We start from the raw sequence: 23002 nt of genomic DNA, 5'->3' as shown, positions 1-23002 counted from the left end.
GAAACCACTGTTTAAATTCCACCATAAAAGATGGATGGGCTGTAAATGAAAAAAGGCAGACATACAAATTGAAACTTTTATTAAGTTTGCATTAAAGAGGGGTTTGGATAACGTTATGGAGGAGAGGTCTATTAGTCTGAGGGCTATAGGATGTCTCTGAATACCAGTTGTAGGGGAGTAACAGCAGGAGAGACGGCATGCCCTCAACTCCTGCCTGTGTCCTTCTCAGAGGCATCTGGTGGGCCACTGTGTGAAACATGATGCTGGAATAGATGAGCCTTGGGCCTGATCCAGCAGGGCTGTTCTTATGTTCCCTTGTCTGTGAACTCATGAATGGAAGGCGCTTCTGTTCACAGGAGAGCTATGCTCACAGAACAGGTCCTTTTCATGGGTGGGACTTTCTTTCCATTCTCTAAGCAGGAACTTTGGATGCAACCCTTATGTGGCCAGAAGTATATTTTCTCATATCTTTATGTTTTCTTGGTCCAGTGTAAGTGGAGTAGGGATGTGCTCGAAACACAATTCAGCGTCCCAAACACAGCACAATCCCTTTAAAACTGTGGGTTTACACAGTACCTTTAACACGGAGAAAAGCGGGTCCATACCTGCTCCTCCTCCACTCACCACCATTTCCATTATCGCGGCGCTCCCCCCCAGCTATGATCACACACTGGCGGGGTGTCTCCCAGCTGCCCCGAGCGATGCCAGCACCCACATGGCCTCCGCGCATGCTTTTACATGTCTGCCCGCTGATGGCTTCAGTTGCTAGCTGCAGTCGACATTGTCTTTCTCATCCTGTTCTTGCCAGGGAAGAGAGTGAGAGTGTGCTGACACTGAAAGGGTTGACCCCGACAGGAATGCTGCCCAGTGGGGTGCTCTCTGGAGGAAAACAAACTCTGCAAAGCGGTAAGCATGTTTGTCCACGTGTGCTGTGTTGAATATCAATCCAGCTAATAAACTGCACAGTTCCTTTCCATTATAAAACTGCTGTCTTTTCAGGGTGGGGGGGGAGGGGAAGACAGAGAATTCCAGACCACAAAGAAACTGGACACTGCTTCAAAACCTTTTGCTTACTTTTTTTCCAAACAGATCAGTTACTGATACTCAATTTGCAGTGCTTCTTGGCCTCAGTTGAGGGGGAAAGGACCCTGCTAACACAGAGGGGAGGTTGCATTTGTGCAAAGAGTAGAATAACCTTGGAAGACTCCAGCTCAGTTTTCAGCTAGTTTCCTGGAACTGGCTGAGTCTTATGTGCATGAAAACTCATCGGAATTACTAGGATCTCCATATAAATGGAGCACACATGCAAATACAGCTAAACTTCTCTCTTGTCCCACTCACCTAGTTGAGGTTGGGGTAAGCGTGAGTCATCCAGAAACCACCAATGGTGAACATCTCTGGATGAGTCTTTGGTATCAGTACATAGAACATGATTCTGGTTTACATAGCTTAGGAGTTCACTGACAGGCTTCTGGAGACTTAACTTCACAAAACAGAAATATTCATTGCATACCAAAATAATTGCAACAAAAACCTACATAGGTTTTTACAAATTTCTAGCAAATGACAATTTGTTCTCAAACCCACTTCTTTCCAGAGTAGTGTCTTTGACTTAGCCATAAAGAACCTTCGGGTAAATGGCTGGCATCTTAATTAATGTGCTGGTACTTCTACAGGCTGCAGGGGCACAACAGAAACCCTTTCATAACTTCTCCATGCCCCTGCATGAAGCGCTGTTCTACAAGCTCCTTTAGACTCTGGAGGACTTCCCATTCTCTAGAGGGTCTCTGAAATGGTGGAAACATGTTGAGGATCCCGTTGTGCAGGGCCTCCTGTTGTGCCCTTGCAGCCCCTAGAAGCACAATTCCTTCCTTTGTCAGCCACTCTGTACTAGGGATATGCAGAACTGGCTCGATGGTGAAGCAGGTTTGATTGTGAACTGGACTGCCCTCCAGGAGTGGGGACTGGTCTGAGATCGAACCGGAACAAACACGGTTCAAAATGAACTGTTTTGACAGTTCAGGCACTGGTCAGGGTGGTGCCGGGTGGGCAGCGAGAGGCAACTTTAAAATTAAATGAGAAGGTCCTTACCAGCAGTAGTGCTAGGGGTGGGCGGGGAGCGAAAGGCAAGAATGTTTTAATGGTGGGTTTGCTGTGTATACAAAGAATGAGTCATTTTCTCAGATTAACTCTTTCCAGTTGTATTTTGTATAAGTTATGCTATAGACCTATAGCTGGTAGAATATTCCTCTTGGACTAAGGCACATCAGTCAAATATTAATGTATTAACTGTACTCTGTTATCTGTGTTGATTACTGTATGACATATTTTCCATGCACCCATGAGTGTCCTAGCGTAACAATGATGTAGCTTTCAGTAACTGTGAGACATGGACATTCGCCTTTTCAATAACTCAGTCTCAGCCTCTAACTTTCCCATTTCTTTCTTGGAGTTTCTTCCCTGTATTTTTCCCCTTTTCTGTCTCTCTTTCTCTTATCTAGAAGATTCAGGTATTCTGTGGTAAACTCTCTTTTTGGTGGCTTGTGTGTTACACATATGGTAATGTTCTGCTTTGTAAATGCTGCAATATGATGACCAACGTGCTGTTGCCACATCGATGGAATCTTTGTGATGTGGATAATTGGATAATTTGACCCAGCAAAAATGCTGCTGTTGTCCTGATAAAACAAATACAATTTGCTTCTGTCTTATCATCCAGAAGCCTTACTTAAAATGGAAATTCCCTCATACTGCAGTGTTATGGCTTAGTGGAACATTATTATACGCAGCTCATTAGTTAACACCTAGCACCGTTCACCAAATATACTGAAATCTACATAGTTTCTGTTAAGCACATTTTGCTGACTATTCTATGTATTAACAGAAAATATGAGCAATATATTCTGTGAAATGTGTACATTCCTAGTGGCCATTATTTTCAGTGTATCTGTGCTGGTTTGGATCCTGTTACTCATCTCAATTTCTATTGTGTCCCTCTCTTCCATACTTATTATGCATATTTATTTTGAATTTTAGTTCTCTTATTTGCCTTACCTGAGGGCTATAGATTCCATGGGGGAACTTGTCCTTGATGCAAGATGACACTTAATGATATTCCACTGATCTCAATCCATATTAACATTGCAACTACAAAAAGGCAACTTTCTCAATTTGTCAGACTTGGCCCATTTGTTGCTTTATGACCTGAATAGGCTTCCATGCTGCCATACTTAACACGAATGGTAATTTCGATTGCTTTTACCAGCTGCTTTAACCCCTAGCTGTAAAAATAAATTCTAGCTAAAACATATGAATACATTTCTAATACTTTTCCATTTCTGCTTGCAGTTTTGTTTTGTTTCTTTCACAAGTTCAGTGCATTACTAAGAGGCCCTAGTGATTTGACATCTTTGCTTTACTACCAACAACTGTGAAATGGTCAGTTGAGCTGACAGATCTTTAGTTGTAATCACAATTTATTTGGGTTTTTAAATTATGCTGTTTGAGAACATTTTCATAGGGAGGGGAATTGAAAAGATGGCGTTCTCTGACACTACCCCCAGCACAAACAAAAACATGGACTTCAGAAACTCTTTAAAATATTCCTTTGGCTCTATTTCTAAAGGCTTTCTTCTAAAAAGGAATAAAGTACAGTGAGGAAAAAGAAAAAGTGTTCTTTTAAAAATAAACAAATCACAATACAGTTTTCCCTGAGGTAATCCCATAGTTGCTACACTTGCTACAGAAAGTGCTTGAATATTCTGGCAACCTGCATTTGTGGTGGCTTCTTCTGCTGGCTTCATGCCATATTTTCTCTTAGGGGGCACTCCTCACGCTCACATGCCCCATTAAATGCTGCAGTCATTTTTTTTTACAGTCCACTTTGTAGATCTGATAAACATTATGGGATAGAATTTCAGTTTAATCAACATGGCAAATCCTGTTTCTATGTAAGAGGACACTAAAGTCTTTCACCTCCACCACCCCCTAAAAAAGAAATCTATTGCCTGCAAATTAAAATGTCTGTTTCTGTTTTGTGTGTAGCATTCTGTGTTGTCTTCTGTGTCACAATCTAGCACTTACAGTAACCTTTAAGTGTACTAGCTCCTTTGCTATTCACTGACTTGTTCTTAGAGTTAAATCCTCTGCTCATTTTTCTCATTCGTTTTGCTACCCCTTTCTTCTCTTCAGCTACTGTTGAGGCTATTGAGGCTGATGAAGGTAAATTGGCCAGACCCCTTTCTGTTGTTGTTGCAACAGATAAGGGCTCTGCTGGGTGTATTCATTTTGCTGTAGCTTGTATAGAGTGTGTGGGTGTTGAGCTAACAATTGTGGCTCAGTATTAACCTAAGTTTACTTGCTTTAAAGGGGAAAGTGTTTCTTTTGTTGTTGGTGTTGTTTCTTAAAGTTGCAACGATGTTCTGATCTGTGTCCATTAAGCTTAAAGTGCTGAATCAATGTCGCACAAGGATAAGAAAGCTTGCAACGGCTCAAAGGGGGCATGGCAGCTCTTTAGCTAAAGCCATTTGACCAACCTACAGTTTCTTTTTGGGGGACCAATTGGTTCCTCACATCATCTACAGCTATTTCAGAAAATTGAGAGAATGCAGCTTCCTAAGCTCGAATGGGGTTTTCCCTACTCTGAGGTCCCTAGTGACAGTTAGTTATTTTTGAATGAGTCTTTGCTGCAGTACAACATATAAGTTGTCACCTTTAAAAAAAAAAGTTAGTAAGATTTTAATTTTTTCCCCTACAAGCTTTGGGAATTTCCTGCAGTGCAGCCATTAATACCAGCACTATTTAAATGACTACTGACACAAATGAATTACTATTGAAGATATTTGAATGCAAAACTTCAAGCTGCCTTTCTCATGAATTCTTTTGTTTCAGCTCCTAAGAAATTTTGTTAGCTGTATGACTACAAGATCGCCAAACTTGCATACCGAAATTTTTATATACATGACGCAAATAATAAGTCAAATGTTTTTGCAAGAAGACTCTCAAAAGTTCCCCTTTAAAACAAAACAAAATTATTCAGTTGTATTTTGTTCTTGCCCCCCTAAAACGTTGGGTTTTTCCAAAGAATTTCGTTAGCCATTCGTTCCTTTGGCATTAAGTAAGTGCCATTTTGGCCCCTTGTATCTGTTTTTTCTTTTTGCTACAGCAGTGACCAAAATTCTTAGAAATAAGTAAGAGAAAATACAACTGCTTTCTAAATAGCAGTGAGCAAGCTGCTATTTATGTTGGAATTCTCTATTCCTATTGGCAAACTCTACTCTGCAGTGTGCATTCTTGTTGACAGTTTGGCTGTTTTTTTTCTTTCCTGTGATTTCTGTGACTGTGTCGTGTTCTTAGTATTACTCTCAATGTAAACTGCTAATAACCATTGTCTGACCAGCAACTGCAGCAGAGCATATTCTTCAGCAGTCAAGTGTATAAATCTGCTAGACATCAAGATTAACTAATTTTGGAAATATACCTTGTTCAAGTTAGACGTTGTACTGTAACCCCAGATTTTTTTTAAAAAAAAGCTTTTTCTCCCTTTGGAAATCTAATTTTAAAAAAAAAAAAAACACTTCTGATTATGTGAAAAGTTTTCTAGGGGCCTAGTTAGGCCTTTGACAGAGCCCATTGTCCACACCTCCAACTGCAGCAGAATATTTTGCAAAATCAGACCACATCACACTTAACATTGCCATCCATTCTACACCAGCTTTGGGGGAGTGGGTGATAATTGGCAGCATTGTGGTGAATTTTAAAGGGGGAGGGAGTTGAAAGCTTTGCTGTGGGGCTTTGTTCAAACTTAACTATGACATTTTAATTAAATTGGTGGGCGGTGGGGAGACTTAATCTTGCATTACATATGGGGAAGATCAAGTCCAGGCAAGCAGAGGATTTGGGCGGGGGTCCTGTGCAGGACCTACAACAAACTCTGTTGTCTGAAGTGGTCCAGCATGCAATATTTATAGACATTGAGTTGGATCCAAAGTTGCCCTTGTTCATGCAAATATTTTCCACTCAGAAAAAGACCAGATTATACCTCACATTAGTGTTGTACAACAAAGTGAAATTAGATCCAACAGAGTTCTGCTTGTATAACCAGTTGCACTGTCAGAACCTTAAGAACTGCCATTGAATCTACCTGTGACAGCACATTGTGAACTCTTGTGGAAGTGGTTGCAGAACAACAGGAGAAGCTATTGTCCTTCCGCTAATGGTTCTTTGGATCCAACCCACTCACTGAAATTGCCGGGACCTTCAGAAAGTAAAATGGCCAAAAAGCCAATATCATGTTCTGCCCCTTAGATTACACAGAATGTAGCGGATCCCACCCTTCAGTATAGTGAAATCACAACATGGTGGGGGAGGGGGATGAGCCCTGTTTACCTGTCCGCAGTGGTATACATTTCTACAAGAGTTGTAGACAAAATGTCAGTATAAGAGGAGTTGTACTTGCCACCAAATTCAGTGCAAGTGGTTTAGTAGTACCAGGGACTTTAAGGGGAAATGTGAAAAATTGCCTCAAAATCCTGAGAGAACCTTAGTTTCCCCTCTAATGGAAGACAGATTTGGTTATAGTTCACAACTGATCAACCAAAGAGCAAATTCAGTCTCTGGCCCTTTCCTTTCTGCTCATGCTCTCTCAATATTTTTCCCCATGTTGCTGGTACTTGCTGACCATCTCGGCTTTCTTGCATGTTAAGAAACCTAGCAGAAAGAAACATAACCAACATTCTTGAAATATAGTATATTAATTTGATGTTTATGTCTATTGAATAAGAAAAGAGCACTTTAAGGGGGTAGCAGCAATCGTATGCCATGTTAATGGATTGTTGCCTAGTGTGCACCCCCCTTTTTTGTTCCAAACTTTCTAAAAAAAAAATAAGTTCCCATAAGGATGGAATTGCCTCAGATCCCCTGAATATCTTTCATTGAGTGTGTGGAATACCCAGTGAGATCAATGTGGAACTCCTAATGTCATTGCTGAAAGGCAGGTTCATTGACTTTTCAGTTCAGTTAGTGGCTCCTGTGTTCTTGCACTCTCAAAGTTAAGAGGGATAAATATGCCAAAAGAATGATATTCAGAGTCCATGTCACACTGAATTACTGCAGTTTAACCAGATTATTCTGTAGTGCTTTAGGGTTGACAGAGAAGGTTATTGTTTCTAAGGAGCACATGATCATTTCTGCTGGATTACAGACATTGGGGGCCCTCTGTCTGATGCATTAAAAAGCTGTCTTCGTAGGATAAATCATCTGCAAACTGAACACCCAGTGCTGGTGCCTATGTAAAGGGGGAAACTATGTATATCATAATTCTCAGAGCAGGCCATGAGGAGCACACTCCTTCTCTCCATCCCTCACCTCCTTTAAAGGGAATTCCACTACCTCCCTTAACCATGGTTAAGCATTACATCAGCACTGATGTTGAATGGAATTAAGGCTAAATCAGATTCTCCGTTCTTAATCAAGGTTTAAATCTGGTTACCCCTAGTACAGAGAGAATCTAGTTAGTCTTAACTGCTGTGATTGATGTTAGTGCCAATGTAGTGCTTAACCATGTAGTGCTTAACCCCTGATTTCGACAAGAGAGGCAAGGACACAATCCCATGGTCCCAATTTCTCAGCTCGGGTTAAGAGATCACCACCCTTATATAACTGGCCCCCAGTGCCTTGCTTTGTGTCAGAGTTCTAAGAGCTGTCACTTTTGGATCAGAATTCCCTCTGTCCACCATTGGACCTGGATTTTCTAAAGAGGACAGCACTTATTTCTGCAACAAGCCTGGCTCATCTGGGAGTACAGTCATAAAAGGTCACAAACAAACTGTGATTTTCAATGTTGCAGCTTTGAATGAAGCTTTTGACAACAGCACTGCTGTTTATGTATTGCTGGGGAGTACACTAACTTCATAGGATGCTATTTAATCTCCCCTAGGAGGGCAGTCAAAAGTACTTACACTTAGGGTTAATTCAGATATTTTGTGTTAATGCAGTGGAGTCCATTTAGTGCTGCAACTGTGCACAATGCACAGTGCACAATGATTTTACTTTTCTAGTTTTATATTATATTTCTTATCAGTGCCTGTATTCATACACATACATGTGGTGATCGGTGGTATCCACCACATCAAGGTGAATGCTTGGGAACAAGCAGACTCCCCAATGTAGCAGCCAGCTGCCACCATGTGGGGACACACAATCACTACATAAAGCCAAATCATTGTGGTGTCTTCACTGCATCAAAAACAAATGCATGAATGATCCCTAGACTTAAAGACAGCAGATTACAGTTGCTCATTATTTTGCTGTGAACACTCTTTGTTCCTGGAAAAATTGTGCATCTAAACCAAAGTGCAGAATCAAATGTCAGAAGTTCGTTTTGTGGAGAGCATCTTAATCTTTCAAGAGACATTGGCTGTTTACTTTCTAGCTGTTTCCAAATACATCCAGAAGCTTTAATTGCATTGCCATTTTATTTTCTTTACCGTGAAGGAATTTCTCACTCAGTTGACTGTTCAGTGAGCTGATAAAATGCCAACACTTCATCTCCACTGACTTTACTTTCCTTGTTCTGTTTCTGTTCTGTGTTTTTCTCCTCCCCCGATCCTCTCTGTGTAGCTATCAAAGGGTTCTCACCCCAGCATAAGATCACAAGCTTTGAAGAAGCCAAAGGCTTAGACCGGATCAATGAGAGGATGCCCCCGCGCAAGGATGCTATGCCATCGGATGCCAACCTTAACTCCATCAACAAGGCAATCTCCTCAGAGACTAATGGCACTGACAGTAATGGCAGTAATAGCAGCAATATTCAGTGACCATTTGAGTTGTGATGATTTTTTTTGTTTTTGAGCTGCAGGGCATGATGGGATTGCTGCTCATCAGCAGTTGGGTGCTGGATCAGCAGTTCTTGCCTCTGATGATAGCTTACTTGCTCTGGGGCCAGGTGTTGGATTCAGTTTACAATATCATCTAAGAAGAGATCGTAAACTTAATTTTGGTGGGGGTGGGTGGGGGGTGGAGGTTCAATGCCTCCTTTGGATATGCCTTTAAAATGCTTGTAGAAAACTTAATGAAAGCTAATGCTGGTATATATTGCAAAGTTAGGGGAATGAACATGTTTTCCTACTGCATCGGAAACTTCTAGATATGTTAACTGAAAGGCCTTTTATTATGTTACTGGACATGACAACTTTGTCTGATTTCTTACTAACTATTGTACGTTTACAGTTGCAGCACTAAACATGGACATCAGAAACATTTTTAACAAAGTGATGTACAAACTAAATAAGGAGACTATTTATTGATAATGTTTTGCTACTCATGTCAGACAATGGCTATCTTAAAAAATAATTAGGCAAACTTCAAAATAAAAAAGAATGTTGCAAATTTGTTAAAAATGCCAAAAAGGACAGTTTAATTTTGTACAGATTATGCTTACCTCAGGTTTCTTTAGTGTGCTTGAATGCCCTTCTTTAAATATAACATTTACCTTAACTAATTTGGCAGTGAAATATCCTTTTCTTTAAGTTTTTAAGAAAAAAAACTGGAATAACAATACCCTTCTCTTTTATTTTGCTGTTTATATTTAGGGGGGGCTGTTTGTTTTTCGGGGTTGGTTTTTTGGGTTTTTTTTTGGTAAATCAAGTCTTGGTTGTGGCTTGCTGAATTTAAATATTTATGAGTGGTGCATTTTTAAGTATAGTGAACAAGACACCATATTAAGTGCAGTGAAAGCATCTATATTCTGTAAAAATCTGCCTATGCATGTTTTTTAAGGAAAAAAAATTGGCTGTATAGGCCTGTATGGGACTGTAATGCGCTTAGTGGTCTGACTTATACTGGAAATGTATGTATACTGGCGTACTTTATATTCTCTAAAACAGAAAATGCTAATGCCTTTGAAATTTTGTAATCAAAAAAGCTTTGAAAAATCTAAGGGGGAGAGTATTCTTAAAAGTTTTTAATATAAGCTTGTCAGTGCACATATAGATGGTTAGCATGTTTAGCAAACCTTGTGAAAATTTAAATAAGTTTGTAGTTACATGTGAAACTAAGTGCATGATAACTGTTAATGTCATGATGGTTTAGTCATTTTGTTACGTTCTGTCATGTGCCACAAAATGTGTAATTTTTTCACTTTTTCCCCATTGTATATCAGTTACGGGTTACAACTGGCTCATTCTTAAAGGAAGAGGAAAAACAAACAAAGCAGTCCACTGATATTTTTTAACAATTGTATAAGTGCCCAAGTAATTCACTACAGCCTACAGCCTTGCCTTTGTAATTTGACTTATGAAATGTTGGCAATCAAAGCATGCACTTGTAACAATGAAAAAAAGCATTTTATATTACTACTCAATAAAAATGTGCATGAACTTAAGACTCCTTCTCTCACTAGATCTCTCAAGCATGCTGAATATGCTTAATTCTCATTGGAGGAGAGAGGGAAGAAACCCCTTCCCAGTGGGTGTGTCTGTTGCCCATCCTAGGTAGCAGTCCCCTTACACAGGTATGCACCTGTAAATAATAACGTTACTGCAGTAGGATTCTTGCACACTCTTGACCGCTTTGGGAATTTTTGTTGAAAAGCAGTATATAAATATTTGTTGAAGCAGTAGTAGCCCTACTGAACTGTAGACCATAGAGATCCCTGAACAAACAGAGAGGCTGATTACTAGGTTTCACAATTGCTAGTCAGAAGAAGCCGCCAAAAATAAAATGGCTTTCTCTCTGGAGGTCCTACTTCAGAGAAGTCATTTTATATTGCAATGAGCTGCTTGCCTTTTGCAGTTCTGTTGGTGATGGTCAACTGTTGATGGAGGATGGAGTACCTGGACTCATTCTTTTAAGCAGGCAAGAGTTGATTTCTTTGACACACAGTGCAAGGTGTCTGCTCCACCCCCAGCTTATCTCCCTGCATCAGTCACTTTTGCACAGAATATGGAAGATCCATTCAGGGTTGTCCTTAGAGAGCCCTGGTGCGGTGTGGGGCCTGGGGCAAATCAGCCAGTGCGGGGCCCTCTTCCAGTTAATTCTAATGGGGGTTAAAAGAGTGGGGCCCAGGGTGGTCACCCTGCTTGCCGTGCCCTAAGGACTGCCCTGGATCCATTTGTATATCCCCTTTACTTGATTTGGAGTATCACTTTTAATTGTATTATGGTGTGTACCACATAGTTGTACCACTACTTGAACATATGATGTGATTATTTTTTTATTGTCCTTTCCCCCCAATAAGCTTTTTTTTCTCCAGATTTAAAATAGAAGTGTAGATTAAGCATCAAGAAAAAGGATATTGGCAAACCCTGTTATCTGCAGGGGTTCTGTTCTCTGCTACAACAATGGATAATAGAACCGCGGATAAGGGGCATTAAGTCAATGGGAAGGGGGGGGGGGGGTCGGTTCCCAGAGGCTGCAAAAAAGTGAAAAAAGGGCAGACATAATGGAAATAAAGTGCCCTATCACTGGGTTGCAGCTGTCCCGCAATGCCCCCCAAAAGAGCAAAATCTGCCATTTTCCTGATTTTTCATGAGTGGGTGGGATTTAAAAAACAAGTGAGCCACAAAATGGCTCCTTTTCTTAAAATGGCTGGGAATGATGTTAGAGATCATTTCTGGCCACCCTGAAACCGTGAATATGCAGAAATTAATCCTTTTAAGCCCCTTTTTTCAGTATATGCCAAGATTGGGTGTCAATTATCTGACCAGACACACAGAACTGCGGGTGTCAGTTCCGCAAATGGTGAGGCTTGTTTCCTCATCTCATTCACACAACCAGTAACCTCCTCCTGAAGGGGCTCTTTCCCCCTCTCACAACCCCTCTTTTCACAGACCCCTGTCCACTATCCATAAATTGACTGATTGATTCCTCTCCTCTACAATCCTCTACAAACAAAACAGTCACATTCCAACTGACCTTAACCATCACAGGCTCCTCCTCCCTATCTGCATATGGAAGCCTCACTGCCCAATCACCATGGTGCTTCTGCTCTCACAGGCTCCTCCTCCCTATCTGCATATGGAATCCCCACTGCCCAATCACCACGGTGCTTCTGCTCGCAAACTCTCGCAAGAGCTGCCACACACGGCAGATTGGTAAAGATAGTTTAGTTTTGGTTGAGTATAAATACATTCTGAGCCTCATGGAATTTATTCAAGCAGAATGTGAAATTCTAAAACTTGTCAAACACATGGAAATGTTCTGTAAAAGGTATTACAATACTTATTTCTGTGTGTCCATCCATATCTGTGTGTCCATCCATATGTGTCCATCCGTATCTCTTTCTGGGTACAACTAAACAATATAGGCGATACCCCAAATAAGCATGTATTTTCATCAGTATCATTTATTTGATTTGATTTGATTTCTATATTTATTTATTTGATTTCTATACTGCCGTTCCAAAAATGGCTCAGGGCGGTTTACACAGAGAAATAATAAATAAGATGGATCCCTGTCCCCAAAGGGCTCACAATCTAAAAAGAAACATAAGATAGATACTAGCAACAGTCACTGGAGGTACTGTGCTGGGGGTGGATAGGGCCAGTTAACTCTCCCCTTGCTAAATAAAGAGAATCACCACATTAAAAGGTGCCTCTTTGCCAAGTTTAATTTCTATATTAATATAGACATTAATAAAAGACATATTGGTTTTTTGTTTTTGGTTTTTGTCTGACATCAGTTGGCACAGTCATCTACATGGGACTCTTCTGGTTGTTATGTACCTCATAGCACCTGTTGGTGCTAGGAGATGGTGCTCAGCCCATCTCCTGCACAAATGCATTAGAGTGAGGATTTGATCTATTCCTACTGCTTTACTTTGAAATGTGCATTCAAATGTGCATTCAGAATGCACAAACAGTACTGGATCCTGACAGATTGGATTATCCATGTGACTTTGAGAATTCTGTAGAACACAAGTCACCCACAATGTGGTAAGTCTGTATGGGTCCACATTACTGTGTTAGAGACAATGGTTACCGCTGCTCACAGAAGCTCTTTCCATTAATGAAAGAGAGCTACACTCATGCAAGGATCCATGCTGTAAATGCACTGGTAAATTTGGATCCCACCACACCATTACTTTGTTCTGTGTGGATGTCCTAATTTCAGCTGCATTGGAGATACAATGTTCAAAACTGAAGGAATTTTAACAGGACCTTTAAGCAAAAAATGAGAGAACAACTGATTCTGTACTTACCCTAAAAACAAACAGATACCAGTTCAGGTCCTTTGCAAGGTGGACAATCCTTCAAGTCAGACACAGATCAGAGTGCATTTGAAATGGCATTGATCTGTAGAAGAAGCCATTTAGACACTGGCATTAAATAACACTCAATTTTACTCATTATCTGAAGTTATATAAATATTGCATGTTGGTTAAGTCTGCTAAAGATCCTTCCAAGGGCTGCAATATATGATTAATTGGTTAGGTTAGATTGATTAAAATACATTGGATCCACAAAAGGTTGCCCCAATTAGAATTTTAAGTGTTTAAAAACAACAAAATAATTCAAGTACTTATAAAAAGTACAGATAGCAAGAACTATCTTAAAGGAGGCATTTCCCTTCTCTCGCATACAAAAGGGAATTCTCAGGTCAACACTATATATTTATTATTATTATTATTTACATTTTATATCCCGCTCTTCCTCCAAGGAGCCCAGAGCAGTGTGCTACTTACTTAGGTTTCTCCTCACAACAACCCTGTGAAGTAGGTTAGGCTGAGAGAGGAGTGATTGGCCCAGAGTCACCCAGCTAGTCTCATGGCTGAATGGGGATTTGAACTCGGGTCTCCCCGGTCCTAGTCCAGCACACTAACCACTAGTTTTGTCTGTGTGTCTGCACCCGCAGGCACCAGAGAAGCTAGGTTGTTATCAGGCCACCACAGGGGGCTCGATCATGATCAGTCCCATGCCTTTGGAAAGTGAGGCATCCCCCACCCGCCCCCATGGTCCTGATCTACATTAAAGGGCCCCATGACTGCTGTTTGTCTTGGGAAGGAAAATCTGGTGCCAATGGGAGCTTTTCTCCTAAGTCAAATAGCAGCTGCATGGGAGGCTATGTACACTATATACACTGAGGCTATGGTGGGAGCACAGGTTAAAGGTTCCCTCCTACATCTGTGTTCATGATCCTGACCAGATCCTCTGCAGCAGCTATTTATGCTATTAAAAACACACACACACACATACACACACACAGAGCCAGGGCCAAATTGTGCTTATGTAGTTTGGTCCTAAAATGATATCTGCTACAACACATGGATGTGTATCATCTGAAAACAAAGTATGCTTTTTTGCTTGCCTAGCAAGCATGAGGTTGCTGGTTCGAATCCCCGCTGGTATTTTTCCCAGACAATGGGAAACACCTATATCAGGCAGCAGCAACATAGAAAGATGCTGAAAGGCTTCGCACAGGGGATACTCCTCTGGGGAGTGGGAGCCTCCTTGTAGTAGGTGATTTGATCATTAGAGATATAGAGAGATGGGTCTGTGACCTGCGTATTGACCTCACGGTGACTTGCCTGGCTGGTGCGAAGGTTGCGGACATCATGCAGCGTCTAGACAGGCTCTTAGGCAGTGCTGGGGAGGACACAGCTGTCGTGGTGCATGTTGGCACCACTGATGTGGGGAAATGTAGTCGGGAGGTCCTTCAAGCCAAATTTAGGCTGATAGGTAGTGTATTGAAGTCCAGGACCCCAAGGTAGCATTCTCAGAAATGCTACCTGTTCCACACGCAGGTATAGTGAGACAGGCAGAGCTGAGGGGTTTCAATGCATGGATGAGACGTTGGTGCTGGGAGGAGGGCTTTAGATTTGTTAGGCACTGGGATACATTTTGGGGCAAGCAAGGCCTGTACAAAAGGGACAGGCTGCACTTGAACCAAGATGGAACCGGACTGCTGGCACTTAGAATCAAAAATGTTGCAGAGCAGCTTTTAAAATGACGCCTGGGGAACAGCCGATGACAGCTGGGCAGTATCCCATTCAGCAAAAGCCATCCTTTAAAGTGTGAGGGTGCAAAGGATTCAGATCCAAGAGGATCTCTCCAAACTGGGTGACTGGGCAACAAAGTGGCAAATGTGGTTCAATGTTGGCAAGTGTAAAGTGTTCAAGTATACTTCAACTTCAAGTATTAACTGATGGGAGCTGAGCTGTCAGTGACTGACCAGGAGAGAGATCTTTGGGTCGTGGTGGACAGCGCGTTAAAAGTGTCGACTCAGTTGCGTGCAGCAACTGAGTGTGGCAGCTGTGAAAAAGGCCAATTCCATGCTAGGGATCATTAGGAAGGGGACTAAAAGTAAAATGGCTAGTATTATGGAGTACTGCATACAATTCTGGTCACCACATCAAGAAAAGGACATTGTAGAACTGGAAAAGATTCAGAAGAGGGCAGCCAAGATGATAGGGGCCTAGAGCACCTTTCGTATGAGGCAAGGCTACAACACCTGGGGCTATTTAGTTTAGAAAAAACTGCGGGGAGACATGATAGAGGTCTATAGAATCATGCATGGTGTGGAGAAAGTGGATAGATTGATTGTTTTCCCTCTCACATAACACTAGAACCAGAGGTCATCCCATGAAATTGATTGCCAGGAAATCTAGAACCAACAAACGGAAGTACTTTTTCACACAACGGATAATCAACTTGTGGAATCAGTTGTGGAATTGATTAATCAATCAACTTGTAAAAAAACTCATACAGTTTAGACCTTAATACTTATCTGCTTGGCCTGGCCTTCCAGTGTTTTTAAACCATTTTTAAACTGTAAGGCTTTGGCCTGGTTTTCCAGGTTTTTTAAAAAAAAATTGTTTTAACTGTTTTAATAATGGTTTTATGTTTTTATAGTTTTTTATTTTAACAGTTAAGTGATTTTAGTTTTATTTTAATGTAAACCACCCAGAGCCATTTTTGGAAGGGTGGTATAGGGATGTAATTAATTAATCAATCAATTAATTAGAATGCAACTCATTAACTATGCTTTATTTTAGGAGTTCCCAAGCTGTGGTGCTCCAGATGTTGCTGGACTACAACTCTCATGATCCCCAGCTACAATTTATTTTAGCTTAGTTGTGGTTCTACAACATCTGATTAAACAGCTTGGGAACCCCTGCTTTATTTAATCAGATGACAGTCTTAGTCCTTAAACAAGACCCCTGCTACGTGAAGGGGTAAACTTCTGCAAACTTCATTTTCACATCTATTGCTAACATCTTTGTTTTCTTAGGTCAGAAGGCTTCCTAGGCAATAAAGCCTGCTTTATAGCAATCAGATTTATTTTATTTTATTTTAAATTTATTTTTTACTTATTTATTTATTTGGTTTATATACCGCCCTCCCAACCATGGCTCAGGATATTTAGAAGGAGGCATGCCCTTTCTGGATGGCTCCAAACTGGGATGTCTGTACAAATTTATCCCTTACGGTTATTTCTCAAATAAAGGGAAGGTGGGCAGATGATAAGCAATTTCCCTCTCTAGGAAAAGAAATTTGCTATTGGTATATATCCATTCAAAACAGCTGTATGCCACCTTTTCAGAAATGCACAAGACAGCTTACAACAATGTCAAGCAAAAACCCATAAAATCAAGGCTTAAAAACTAAATCAAAAACAAAGGGAGACAAAAAGCAGCATCCCCCAAAATTGAGACAGCTTTACAAGCTGGGCTTTTGTCTGGCAGCAGCAGCAGAAAGAGTCAGTGCAAGACAAGCCTCCTGAGTTAGGAAGGTCCTGAACCTGGATGCCACTAAGATGGAAGATCCATACCCTGCCTCCTTAAGAGGCTTTTAAAGATGGCTAAGAGACTTCTTGTGCATGCATTTCCAATGGAATTCATTGCACATTTTGGCTACAAAGACACAGTACTGTAACAGCCTCAGGCTGCACCTGTAAGTCAGTAGTGCAGGTCAGTTGTCTTCCTACAACACACAGTCCTGCTGCTTAGTGGGTGCTTTGCATCTGAAGACATCTCAAGGGAGAAAAGGGGCATGCATAAACTGAGAAGAGGGCTTTATCTTTCTTCTTCTCCCTATCTCTGTGTGTCCTTTCCATCAAACAGTTTCTCTGGGTTGGGTTAAAAAGTGCTCAGAAAAAGAGAGAGCTATTAAACTCCCCCCCCCCCTGAACTTTTGGAACATACTTCAAGGATTGCAAAGTAGCTCGTAATCCTATGTGTTAGTATTGGCCATTTTGTCTGTTTTCTGTTGGTGCTTTCACTTCAGATAACCTGCAGTCCTCCTTGAGAGCTTGCAGCAAAATATGGGCCTGATGACCCGTGATAAACTTTCCATCAGGGAGAGACTGCACAGTATTTCTCTCATTCGACAGTCCCTTGGGTAGTGTGACAAGGTAGCTGCTGTTCTGGCCGTCTGTTGGCACTAAACTAAGTCAGAGATAAGATACAGAAGTATCTACTTCCAATGGAAACTTACAAAGGTTCACTGTATATTCTTATCAGAGACTCCTGGGGTGTTTCCAGATGGAGAAATATTCTGTTTTAAAACAGAAGTTGTTAGTGCTTATCTACTAGGGATCCAGATTTTCATTGTGGATTGGCAGGAATTAGCCAGCAGATGGTGCTGCGAAAAAGTGCAACAGCCAGGCAAGAACATCACCTGGATTCTGAGCAGAAAAGTGGCAAGACATTCCATTTTAAAGTGGAGGATTTCTCCATCTGGAAATACCCCTGGTGCTTCTGTCAGCCAGAGCTAAGTTGTTACTTTCAGAAGAATTAGGACAGCATTACATCAGGGATTGCAAGAGTGATTTTCATGAGCATTGAAAACCGAGTGGCAAAACGTGTGTTCTTGTAACTACACAAACAAACACCAAGCACACTATCTTCTTTTCCAATCATTTTCCACTTCTTCTGAAGGGACAAGTACTTGCCAGGTTCAAACTTGTGTCCTACTAAGAAAGCGTGTAGACCTTTCTCAGCTCTGCAGTGTAAATACCTATTTTGCTAATAACTTTCATCCTCTTAGCAGCTCTTTAAACTAGTGGTGCTGCCAAAGTTTACAACTGGGGAATCTGGAATATACTTTTTTGGCCAGATCAGAACATCTGCACTGATTGTGTACCAAATCCAAACCGCTGTGAAATTTGGGCTTCGCTTGTAATTAGCTTGGCATCACCTCTACCGGATACCACAGCAGTATCCTTCCAATTCCTGCTAAAGCTTATCTCGGCAATATCAGCAACAATAAGAGAGGTTTGCAGCTGCAATCTTCATTAGGTAGCAGTAGTGTTGTGGGTGCCCCTGGGAATTGTAGTTTGCCAGGACTCCATTGGGAGTCAGAAGCTCTGGGAACCTTCAATTCACAAAAGTTCCAGTTCCTATGATGCTGCTGTGATTCAATTAAAATTATAAGAGGGGTCCTTCTCATTGCTGCCACTGCTACCAGGTGAAAAGGGAAAGGGCAAAAAGCTCATGAGTGGGGAGGCCTCCAGGCCTGTGTTCACCAGGACTGGCATAAGAGGTCAGCATCATTGAGCAGCTGTCAGGGGCCCAAGACACCACTCTCCTCTGTGCTTATAGACTTCCATAGGAAGCTGCCTTATACCGAGTCAGACCATTAGTCCGTCTAGCTCTGCTTCATGGACTGGCAGCAGCTCCCCAAGATTTCAGGCAAGAGTCTCTCCCAGTCCTATCTTGGAGATGCCAGGGAGAGAACCTGGAACCTTCTGCATGCAAAGCAGGTGCTCTAGCACTGAGCTATCGTTCTTCCATCCCTAAAGGGAATATCTTACAGTGCTCACATGGAGTCTCCTATTCAAATGCAAACCAAGGCAGACCTTGCTTAGCAAAGGGGGCAATTCATGCTTACTGCCACAAGACCAGTTCTTCTTCATGGGGTAGTGACACCATCAAGTGGTGCAAGAATGGCTTTCTTGGGGTCCACCCAGGTATGGGAGGGTATATGGAGGGCTGTTTGCCAAAGGCCCTCTAAAATATGAAGCCAGCCCTTGTGTTCACAATTATAACCAGGAGTACAAGATCTGGGCAAGTTTCCTTGGGCTTGACTCAGAATAGGCCAGATTTTAAACTTATTTAGGCTCAATCTGAATTGAGTTTGTATTGACTCAGTTTAGGGGAATCCATTCTGAATCAAATTCTGAATTAAACTCAGGAAGGCTTGCCTGTGATTACTCTACACGTTGGTTTCACATGAATATCTCTGGATCAGAAGCACTTTGTTCCCAGTGTATACCAATATCTTGTGTATAAAGTAGGACTGTGTTTTGTTTCGGCTTGTTTCCTCCAGTTACTGATAACAAGCTGTCAGTGAAAAATTCATCAGTGAAAGTGAGACACACTGATATCGCCACACACATTGCAGGCACTGAGTCTCAAACATGCTACATTTCCTATTTTTGGAATAATGATGTTATGCAGACAAATTCATGGCACATGAGCATCTGTCGTCATGATATATTGAATGTGCCACTCCTATCTTTCACACTTTGAATCCATCAAAGGGAGGACTATGGGGATATAGCTGATCTATAGCATGAACAATGGCAGGCATCCTTTTCTGATCAGAACAGAGCATGTTTGGGGCCATATGTTAGCTTACAAAGGACTGAGAAACATTTCAGTGGCAAAAGTTCAGGGCATAGCAATATAAATAATGCAACACTGTGAGTAGTAATTCTTTTCATTTTATAGTCTATAAGCCAGGGGTTCTCATACTTGAGTCCCCAGATGTTGGTGGGCTACAACTCCCATCATCCCCTTCAGCCATTGTATCTGGGGATGATGGGAGTTGTAGTCCGACATCCAGGATACCAAGTTTGAGAACCCCTACTAGAAGCTAATGGTAATTTTTATAGGACTTCTAACACACTCCAAGTTTTAATAATTCTGGCAGCGTACTCCTGCTAACTGAGCAAAGAGACACCTTTTAAAATGGTGATTCTCTTATATTTAGCAAGGGGAGAGCAACTGGCCCTATAAACCCCAGCACAGCATCCCTCCAGTCTGTTTTACACTGTTGTTGTTTCGAGATTGTGAATCCTTTGGGACAGGGAGCCATCTGATTGATTTATTATTTATTGTTCTATGTTACCGCTTTGAGAAATTTTGTTGAAAAGTGGTATGAAAAGTAGCAGTAATTATTGGTTTTTGGAGAGGCTGGCCAGCAATGTTTTGCTCTGCTGAAGGGTTTCTATAGGGCTCTTTCCACAAGTTCCTCCAGGCAAGAACAGTTAGAGAAGCTTGAAGGACTGCCTTTCTTCTAGCCATCTCTTTGTTCCCGGGAAGGAGGGCACCCCATCGCATCCACCATCTGCCAAATAGGGATGTGCAAACCAGTTCAATGTTGAACTTGTTCAACATCAAACCAGTTCAGTTCAACAGTTTGGGGTCGAGCCAAACCTCTCCCAGTTCAGCTTGATCCCGGACCGAAATTACTACCACCCCACTGTTCAGGAGGTTCACAAGCATTTTTGACCCAGGCCACGCAGCAGGGCTGGCCATCTCCCTGAGGGAGAGCCACTACCGGCTGCGCTGCGAACACAGTGCTGGCCATTTAATTTCCAAACGGGACTGCACGGCCCCATCTGGGAGCTAAATCAGCCCCCCTGGTATCTGACATCAGATGCGGGAGGTGTGTCATGGCCACGAGGTGCAGCCCCTGAGGGGTGGTCACCCAATCGTGGCAATGCCCCTGCTCCTGCCCAACTGGCAGCACAAAACCGGAATTTCTGTTTGGGTCTAAAAACCCAAGAGCACACGGTTAAGCCAGGCACGGCTTCTATTTTTGAAACTGGTTGCTAAATGTCTTCCAAGGCTGCCATGCTTTCCCAGCATGCTCTACACTGTTAGAAGACTGGAAAGTCTCGTGATAGCAGCAGCTGCCCTCTGACTGGCTGCAAAGGAGCAAGAGGCAAACCCAGCCCTGCTAAAGCTGCTCCAGCTGCAAGATCATAAAGTGTGCTTTGCAGAGTGTCATGTCCATAGACAGCAGCTCCAGTAGCCACACAACTCTATTGTTTCCATGCCTGCTGGATCCCAGTGACTGGGCAGAAGAGGTGAGTGGGTTCACACAACCAGAGAATCAAGGTAGGAGAGCTCTCGTCTCCTCCTAACTTGGTTAAGAGCAGGGTAGGAAAGCTAGGTTACCTTGCTTTAAGCAACCAGGGCTGGAGGGATTTTTGTCAGTCATGCAAACCAGGGTAGCCTGCCTCCTACCATGATTTTGATGACTGTGTGAACCAGGCCACTAAGGGGTAAAAAACCTCTCATTTAGCAGTGTCTTCTCCTCTCAAAGCATGATAGCAAGGCAGATGCCTCCACACTTGCCTTGAATGTCAGTTGTCCAGAGGGTGCTTTACAAATTCTTGCTTGTTGGAGCCTGGACAGTCAACAGTGGTTCCTTACCTGTCATTGTGATGCTGGGGCAAGCATCTACAAGCTTTCTTCAAGTGATAACTGACCAGTCAATTTTAGAATTCTTAACAGTCAGAGCCTACCTATTTTTATGAAGCAATGCACATTAATGCAGTTCTTCAAAATGAAAGGGCAAGGAAAAAATGGGAACAAGAAGCTGAGGTGCTTGGTGTCTGTGGGAAATGAGAATAAGCTAGTTCTCACATTCCTCAATAGGATGATTTAGATGGACTAATAGTGGGGAAAAGTAAATATTGGCAGGCAGCGGCAAGCAGAAATATAGTGACAAAAGGAAACAAAATATGCATCTGGGGCCCAGGATATATGTTGGATCATATTTACCCATACAAACCTGCCATGGCTCTCTGTCTCAGGTCCTGCTCATGGGCCTGCTACTAACAGAGATCTGGATAGCGGGGACTAGAGGCAAGCAGGGCCAGTGCCAGACTATTTTGCACCCTAGGCAAGGCTAAGTACTTGCACTCCCTCCCCCCAAAAAAATTCAACGTCGATTTTCAAAAACAGATATTTTGTAGAAGAAATGAGAAGCACAAAACTTGGAAATGCTAAATTTATTTTAAATTGCAAGAACAGGTAATACACCATTTTTTATTATCTTTCTCAAATACAAAATAAAATATTTTGGCACACAAATCATTTTGATTTATTTGATACACTCTGCACCCCACTGAGGTCTGTGTCCTAGGTGGCTGCCTAGTTTGCCTAATGGTAGCACTGGCCCTGGAGACAAGGTCTTTTTGGTTATGGCCCCTTGACTTTGGAATGCCCTCTCAGAAGAGTTTCAATGTGTTCCCTCCCTCCAAGATTTTTGGGGTTTTTAAACAGCTAAAACCCATCTTTTTAGAGCAGCCTTTCAATGATTACCTGTAGTTCATATATGGTGAGTTTAAACTTTAACTTTCTACTCTGTACTTTTAAATTTGTTTTGAATCTGGCTGTTGGTTCATTTCTGTTAATTTATTAATTTTGTATTGTTTTCATATTTTATCTGTTATAATTTTGTGAGCCACCCATAGTGTGCAGGTGAGGCAGGTATAAATATTTTAAATGAATACAGAGAGAGAGAGAGAGAGAGAGAGAGAGAGAGAGAGAGAGAGAATGGTCTACCAAAACCAGTTTGGGAGGGAAATTGTGGAAGTGATCAGCCACGTGATTGAAGTAAGAAATGAAGGGGAGGAAATTAGTCATGTGAAACCTGTCATTTCTGATTTAGAAATAATCCTACTATACCGATTTGTTTTTCTGGATGTTTGTCCAATAGACAGACATAATGTGATAGAGCTTCCAGACTATTTATGGACAAGAGCCTAAGGCTGAGTCCTGCTAAGCTGACATAGAATGATAATCACATCAGTCTGTGTTGGCCATAAAGTCTTGAACCAGTAAGGCATGTTCATCAGAACCATTTCCATGTGGGCAACACCAATGCACAGGCTTGAAGAACTGTGAGCGAAGACAGGTTTGTGATGTCATTGTTCATGTTCCAATCTTTGAACTGTGGCTGAGTCCATGGAAGAACTTCTGGACACTTTTCAGATCATTTCCAGAACAATCTGGTCATGTGGTAGCAAGCATGACTTGTCCCCTTTG

At 41.8% G+C, this 23002-nt stretch overlaps 1 protein-coding gene across 3 annotated transcripts in view; it reads left to right on the top strand.

The window, feature by feature from the left end:
- Positions 1-10376, top strand: part of PPP3CA (protein phosphatase 3 catalytic subunit alpha) — a 241899-nt gene extending 231523 nt beyond the window's left edge. For 2 of the 3 annotated variants that reach the window (XM_053254048.1, XM_053254050.1), the window contains exons 12-14: positions 809-906; positions 4192-4221; positions 8620-10376. In XM_053254048.1, the coding sequence (XP_053110023.1) occupies positions 809-906; positions 4192-4221; positions 8620-8816 (325 nt within the window). In that variant the 3' untranslated portion in view covers positions 8817-10376. The remainder of the gene's footprint in view (positions 1-808; positions 907-4191; positions 4222-8619) is intronic. The other variant, XM_053254049.1, reaches the window with a different exon arrangement.
- Positions 10377-23002: the final 12626 nt, after the last annotated feature.

This window comes from Hemicordylus capensis, chromosome 5, assembly GCF_027244095.1.
Source record: "Hemicordylus capensis ecotype Gifberg chromosome 5, rHemCap1.1.pri, whole genome shotgun sequence".
NCBI lineage: Eukaryota > Metazoa > Chordata > Lepidosauria > Squamata > Cordylidae > Hemicordylus > Hemicordylus capensis.
This window is presented reverse-complemented; position numbering and strand designations above follow the sequence as displayed.